The sequence below is a fragment of the Heterocephalus glaber genome, unplaced genomic scaffold (assembly GCF_053883595.1).
Source record: "Heterocephalus glaber isolate CG9 unplaced genomic scaffold, H.glaber_assembly_v1.0 deba00001733, whole genome shotgun sequence".
NCBI classification, from domain to species: domain Eukaryota; kingdom Metazoa; phylum Chordata; class Mammalia; order Rodentia; family Bathyergidae; genus Heterocephalus; species Heterocephalus glaber.
The window spans coordinates 19,610,659-19,618,578 of NW_028258444.1; the positions used below are offsets into that span (position 1 = coordinate 19,610,659).

Below are 7,920 nucleotides of genomic sequence, written 5' to 3' on the forward strand. Positions count from 1 at the left end.
GTGGTTCAAGCTGGCAGGAATGTGGTACCATCCATTTGGGAGGCACTCCCCAATGACTCACAGATGTCTTAGCCTCCCAGGGAAGACTCCCTATGGGATTCAAGGTACCCTGTTGTCCCTTTGTTTGATGGGATAGGAATGAGAGCAAGGGCCTTCGTTTATAGTGATTCAGGGTAATCATTGGCATATAAACCTGTGATGAGTATCCTGCTTGTTAAAATTGTCTCATCAGACAGTGTTATTGTGAAGATAAGATGAGATGGTGTCAAGAAAGTTTAAGGAGTCATGGAAATGTTACTACCATTATTGTCCTGCTATTTCCTGTTGAAATATTTTTAAAGGCTATCTATGGGGCTCAGGACAAATGACCTGACCCCAGTTTTCTTCTCCAGCCTCATTTCTAAACTCCCCACCCTTTCACTGTGTGTTAGCCCAACCAGCCTTTCCTAAAATTAGTTTACTTTCTCACTGGACTTCTGTAAACACCATGAGTTTGTTTAAAGTGGCTTTTCCCTCTGCCTACCTAAGTCGTGCATCAGTGTCTCCTTTTAACATATTAACATCTTGTTGGGTATCGTGGTTCACACCTGTAATCCCAGCACACAGATGGCTGAGACAGGAGGACTGCAATGAGTTTGAGGCAGCCTGGACTACATAGTGAGGACTTGTCTCAAAAACAAAACAAAACAAATTTATATCTTCCTTGAAATCCTAATGCAAATTAAATTCACCATGATGTGGGTTCGGAGAACCCTGGGTTTTTTTTCCTTCTTAGAACATACCACATTGTTTGTTGTCATTGGTTTAATATGTTCCTTCTCTGGAACCAGCAGCAGTACTAGAGAATGTCTGCTCTCTTTATCCCTAAAAAGTTTAGGCCTATGTTCTTAGTTCTCAGGGCTTGTCCTGCTCCACTGTATTGGTCCTACAGGTACAGTGATCCATGAAACCATAAGCAGAGTTGAAAGATAAGCTGAGTTGGTTTTCTTCTGTCCTGGAAGGAATTTCTGTGTAGTTTTATACCAGTAAATACCTGCTTCTTTTTCCAGGATATCATTGTTACTATGCTTGGACAATAGAAACACATAAGACTATACTGTATCTTCCTGCCAAGTTACAGTAAATTGTATATATGTTGATCGTTGATAAGAATGTTTGTTTGTTTGCTTTTTGAGACAGGGTCTAGGTCTGTAATTTAGGCTGGCCTTGGACTCACTTTGTAGTCCAGGCTGACGTCAAACTGGTGGCAATCCTCCTGCCTCAGCCTTCTGAGTGCTGGTATTCCAGGCATGTGCCATTACACCCAGCAGCAGAAGACTTGGACTGGTGTGGGGGTTTTTTGTTTTTTGTACCAGGGATCGAACTTGAGACCTTGTGCTTGCGAGGCAGGCGGCAGAACCACTGAGCTAAATCCCTGGTGAACTGGTTTGTTTTTTGAAGCTTACTGTTACTAAACCTTGGATCATCACTATTTAAACATGATGGTGACCTCTGGTGGTTACTCTGCACAGCCAATTGAAAAGTCGAGTCCCCAGGCTGAAGCCGTTGCTGTATAATGATCAGCAGCAAGTAGTTTAGTTCTTTTCCTAGGATCTCTTGTAGGATTTAGAAGTTATAAAGGAGATGTCATGTGTAAGGCTGCAAGCTTCGAAATTCCAGTACTTTAATGTCTTTCCAAATTACTTTGATTTTATACATAAAATTATTTCTGTTAAAATAATGAAATAGTAAAACTGTGGAATAACTCATCAATACTTCATTCTAAAGACTTTTTTTTTTTTTTTTGTACCAGGGATTGAATTGGGGTCCTTGCGGCTTGCGCAGCAGGCAGCGAAACCACTGAGCTAAATCCCCAGCCCTCTAAATACTTTTGTATCCCATTTAATCCTTATAATTGTATATAAAGACTTTTTACATACATAGTTGTAATCATATTGTGCACACATTTTGTGTTGTTCTTTTATCCACTTAACCTTATTTCACTTAGACCAAAGTGTCTGCAGAGTCTACAGGTTTTTCCTTTTTTATGGCATATAGTATCTCTTTATGTTGATACACATGTCCTTAATTCCATCTTTGCTTTTAGCTTTTCCTTTCCATGGCATTGAAACTGGGCATACTTTATTCAAAACCAGGGACTCATATTGTAGCAGCCTTGATTGTTTCTCAGATCTGCTTGGAGTGTGGAACCCTGGGCAGGGAATAATTCACCTGTGAGTGGCATCTTTCCCGCTCAGCTCTAGTTACATAGATGGTTAAATAATGCCCATCCTGGACACCTTCCCATCTTTCCTTGCTGAGGCCTGAGGTACATTGTTTCCTGCCCTACCTATAATAAATTGTCCCTGGCAAGTAAGCTAAGGTAGGAATAAATCTTCCAAAATTATTTAATCCATCCATGATGCCGTTTCTTCTCTTTTATCCCCAAATAAGTGGACCCTTGACTTACAAACTCAGTTCGCTTGTGAGGGCTGGCTGTAACTCAAGTTGGTCAACTGAAGGCTCAGGCTCCTCTACACAGCCTTCAAAGTCTCTCTGCTGTACACAGGCAGATCTCAGTGTTCTTAGACATTGACTCAGGATTGCCCAATTAACCCCAAGCAGGAAAAGATTTGTAATGTTCCTTCCAGAACGCTTTATGGGTTAAATCTGTATCTGAGACCATCTGGAAGCACAAGCAGTTGACATTTGGGTTGTAACTGAAGACTTTGTCTGTAAGTTAAAACTAAAATTCCAGTTGTAACCCAAGTTGTTCATATGTCAGGCCGGTCGTAACTTGAGGGTCCATTGTACTTGTATCTGTTAATTTACCAATTGCTTTGAGGGAAAATGAAAGAAGATAATTGATTTAAGAGCCTGGAAGATCCTGCTCATAATGTCATCATTTATCTAGGAGGCTGAAAAATGAATGTTATTTTACCTTATTTTGATAAGTCATGACCTTCAAATCAAGAAAATCTAATATAATTTGTATTTTATTCCTAACACTTAGCTATTTCCTCAGTGTTCTACAGTGAACATCTATATACTTAGAAAATGAACATTTCTAAATTACCAAAAACATGTAAAACCCAGAAAGCCTATGGAGAAATACACAGATCATTCTAAATCTCATCACTTAGAGATAATTGCTACTAAATTTTTTTTTTTTTGGTACCGGAGATCAAACTGGGGACCTTGTGCTTGCCCAGCAAGCCCTAGAACCACTGAGCTAAATCCCCAGCCTGCTACTAAATTTTTTAATGTAGTCGCTTCTAGTTTTCCCAGTGCACATACAGATATATTTGTAGCCAGGTATGGTGGCTCACTCCTGTGTATTGGGAGGCTAAGGCAGGAGGATCACAAATTTGAGGCTACTTAGACCTTGTCTCAAAATAAAAAATGAAAAGGGCTGGAGATGTGCCTCGGGTAGAGCACCTCTGAGTTCGCTCCTTAGTACAACCAAACCAAACCAAACCAAACCCCAAAGTGTATATATATGTTTTGTAATAAAAATATTTATATATTACAAAGGGTATTTTATAGTAACTGTCTATATAAAATTATATATAGCATGCATATTTGTAAATCTTAATACTAAAAAAAACCTCCAGGACCTGGAAATAAAATTTATAAAATGCATAGAATGAATGACTATTCACAGTTCAAAGAGATTAAACTACAAGGTTTCATTATTAAGTATTCAGTTCCTGGGAATTCATTTTACTTTTATTTTTTACCACTTTTTAAAAGAGCCTCTTTTATGAACTCAAAACAGATATATTAGCATTTGCATCAAGGTTCTGTCAGAAGTCTGTGTTGTCTTGTGGTTTGGACACCTGAGAAATACTCACAATACTTGTCAGCCACTTATTAGAACTGCACATTGATATTTTGGCCTCATTTCTGACAAACTGTAAAGAAATAGTTGTCATAATATTAGAGCCCAAGGAGACCTGGTCTGCTTAGATGACTCAGTTCTCTTGGGAAATGAGCCAAACACTGGGAACAGTGGGTCAGTGTTGCTCAGTGCAGAGGCTTCTGTCTCCAGCCACTCTTCATCACGTTACCTCCTGCGTTCTTGTTTCTACAGGATTTTGTCTTCTACTTCTTCTCAATCAGTGGAGAGGGGAGGTTTGGTGTCTATAAGTTTTTCCCTCTTCAAAGAAAAAAGAAGGCTTTTTTTTTCTTTCATTTGTACTGAGGCTTCATCATTGGTATTACTGCAGTGGAGCAAGCTGCTGAGTATCATATGACTCCAGGTTATCATCAGAGACCTTGTGTGCTATTGCCTGGTAGTTTGACCTGTGATAACTTGTAGCTAATTATGACTGGAAATGTTAATTTTCTCCAGTTTTTTCCCAAACAGATGAGACAACTCCTACTTCTCCTGCGTACCATTTCTTTGCAGTAATTTTCACTCTTAGACCACATTATTATCTTTTCTATTCTAATTAATTACATTGAAAAACATGAAGCAGGGCCAGGGATTTAACTCAGTGGCTCCACCGCCTGCCTCGCAAGCACAAGGACCCGAGTTCGATCCCCGGTACCAAAAAAGAAAAGAAAAACATGAAGCAAAACCAAAGGTGAAGGGGGAATATTGAAAAAAATATACATTTTTGTATCTGTCCTTTTAGAAATGATAGTAATTCATATTATTTTCTCCCTTTGAGTTATTAACTACTTTTTTTTTTTAAACTACTGTGGATGCACCATGTTTCTTTCTTTCTTTTTTTTTTTTTGGTACGGGGGATCAAACTCGGGACCTTGCGCTTGCGAGGCAGATGCCGAAACCACTGAGCTAAATCCCCGGCCCTGCACCATGTTTCTTAACAGAGTAGCTTGGTCTCTTTTTGCAGAGCTGCTCATTTAATCAAATAACAACTGATAGATAATTCAGCTGTAAATTCATTAAGACCCCAAAATGACAGTAAAAGTTGGTGTTTTAAAACTTGGTGCTCCATGTGACACTGTTTTCTTTGTGCCTATTTACAAGCAAATTAGCTCATGTATACTAATCTGATTTCCTTCCAGTATATATCATCTGATTTTATCACCATAGAAATAAAAATAGCCTTCTTCTATTTTGTGTTCTCTCTTTAAAGTTAATTGGAGTAGCTGGGCATGGTGGTGCACACCTGTAATCCCAGCACTTGGGAGGTTGAGCCAGGAGAAATACCATGAGTTTGAGGACAGTCTGGGCTCCACAGTGAGCTCAAGACCAGCCCAAACTACATAGCAAGACCCTATCTCAAAAGAAAAAAGAAAATTTCCCCAGTCTTTTATCTTTAAAAAGTAATCAGAGTGGGTACAAGGTTCACACCTGTAATTCTAGCACTCTGAGAGATGCTGGAGCAGGATGAGCTCAAGTCCAAACCCAGCCTGGGCCATTTACTCACTCAATGAGAGTCATTCAAGGAAAAAAAAAAAAGATTTAGCTCAAAGGCTTCATGGGTTTGTTGCGAAGAATAAATATGAGAAAATCTGAAAACTGTTGCACAGTGCTCCATACAAAGCAAAAACTTAAATGTTAGCTTTTTTTATTATAGACTAGGGGTTTTAAAATGTTTTTTGTTAAGGACCAGATGGTATTTGAGACTTTGAAAACATGCAGTTTCCATCACAGCCTTTACAGTGTGAAAGCAGCTGTAGAAGCTGTGTAAATGACCGAGCCTGGCTATTCCAGTAAGTCTGGTGAGTTGGCCCTATTAGGTCCACAGGCTCTGCTTTGTTGACCCCTGTGTTCAAGACTAATCAAACTAACATGAAAAAAGGGATGATTAATATTGTGAATTCAATGTAGTCCTCCTGTTAAGTGGATTATCAAGAGAAATTTAGATTGATTAAAAATTTAATTTACAACCTCAGACATTTAAAAATATCAGTGTCTGAAACAGTCTACTCAATTTTGTCATGAAACTCTCGGCTACCAGGAACCATCAAAAACAAACATTTCTAGATCCATAAATACATGTTAGTAGAGAGCATCCTATAATATACTCTTCCTTCTTACCTTAAACACATTATGTAAAAATAGTCTAGGGCTAGGGATATCGCTCAGCGGTAGAGTACTTGCCAAGTATTTGAGGCTCTGGGTCCAATCTTCAGTTCTGTAAAAATAGCGTCAAAAGTATCTTAATCTTAGTTGGGCGTGGTAGTGCATGCCTGTAATCCCAGCACTTGGGAGGCTGAGGCAGGAATGTTGAGCAAGTTTGAGGTCAGCCTGGATTACATAGTGAGTTCAAGGCCAACCTGAATTAGATAGTGAGACCCTTTCTCCAAAAAAAAAAAAAAAAAAGACAACAAAACTCTAACCCTTAAAAAAACCTTTTTATTATATCTTACGGTTTTCTGGGTCAAGAATTGTGCTTGGCTTATGTCAGTGATTGTTTGCTCTACAGGTTGTCAAGTGGGCTGCCCTAGACCATTTAAGAGGGCTCCTTCATGGGTCTTACAGGAAGGTTGAGCCTCTCTTACACCTGTCCTTTATGTTTATTTATTTTTGGCTTTTTGAGACAGGATCTTGCTATGTAGTTCAGGCTGGCCCCGAACTCACCATGTAGCCCACACTGGCCTCAAACATGTGGCAGTTCTCCTGCCTCAGCCTCCTCAGTGCTAGAATTACAGGTGTGCACCACAATGCCTGGCTTATTTTTTTAAAATGAAACGACATTGTCATTATGAATCTTAGTTCCGGGCCGGGGGATTTAGCTCAGTGGTTCTGCCGCCTGCCTCCCAAGCGCAAGGTCCTAAGTTTGGTCCCCAGTACTGAAAAAAAAGAATCTTAGTTCCTGTAATACCTTGATGCTGTCAGCTCTTTCTAGGGTACATAGAGCTGTTGCTTATACTCCCCAGGCTGCTATGCTTTGAGTGTGGTGGGATTTTTTGTTTGTTTTTTTAAAATAAGTTGATTCTTAACAGGAGTCTGGAGTACTTGCTGCATAGGTGTAGCACTTCCTGCATAGGTGACATCTTACTGTATTGGACATTCAATTTACTATATATAAGCTGCCTTGCTGGCCACCACTAAGAACTGTTTAAGAAGCTTAAAATATGACTTAATAAAGAAGAAAATTCTGCCATGTATAACAGGACTGAACCTGGAGGGCATTACACTAAGTGAAATCAATTAGTCACATGAGGGCAAATGCGAGGCATCTGAAATAGACCGATAGAGAATGAAGTGATGATTGGCAGAACGCATGGGGAGAAATGGGAAATTGTTATTCAACATGTAGTTTCAGTTGTGCAGCAAGTGTTTTTCTTCTGCTTATGCCCCACTTCCCTAGATTCTTGATTAGATAGTGGGTGTTAGGAAAGCAGAATATGGGGATAGACCATCAGCACATAATTGGTGATTGCAGTGGGAAGTGGGGAGTAGGCTTAACTTGCAGCTAAGTTTGCATGACAAGCCCCCGTTTGGCTTGCCTGTGTGTATGTGTGGAGTGACTCATGCTGTGGGAGCTGAAACAACTCAGGCAATTCTTTTTCACTGTTTCAGTTAGGTGGTCATGTGCTTGTACCCCACATCCCTGTTACCTCCAGGCCTTGGAGTCTTTAGGATGGCCTTTATACTATCCTGTCATCCTGCTATATTTCTCTCCTGCCAGCCTATTCTTATTTTGAACACTGAGATGATATTTTTTGGCCTGGGTGTCTTTCCATCATATTTATATACACATATTAAAGCTCTCCAACCCTTTACTATAGATGGGGTATAGTACCTGCCTTACTGTTAAAAGGATAAAATCCTCAAAGAACATTAGTTGTTATTGGATAACCATCTTCCAAATTTCCTTTTTTAGAAACTGATTCAGCAGTGCAGAAAGAACATAGAAACCAGACACCTGCTCCAGCTGCAGCTCAAACTTCGGCTCCCTCTAAGTACCACCGAACTCGATCTGGAGGAGCCAGGGATGAACGATACCGATCAGGTGA

General features: G+C 39.7%; 1 protein-coding gene across 4 annotated transcripts in view; it reads left to right on the top strand.

Annotated features, from left to right (window-relative positions):
• Dip2b (DIP2 acetate--CoA ligase B (putative)) overlaps window positions 1-7,920 on the top strand; it is a 238,524-nt gene that overhangs the window by 114,220 nt on the left and 116,384 nt on the right. For all 4 annotated transcript variants that reach the window (XM_087200086.1, XM_004862981.4, XM_004862979.4 and 1 more), the window contains exon 3: window positions 7,788-7,916. In XM_087200086.1, the coding sequence (XP_087056212.1) occupies window positions 7,788-7,916 (129 nt within the window). The remainder of the gene's footprint in view (window positions 1-7,787; window positions 7,917-7,920) is intronic.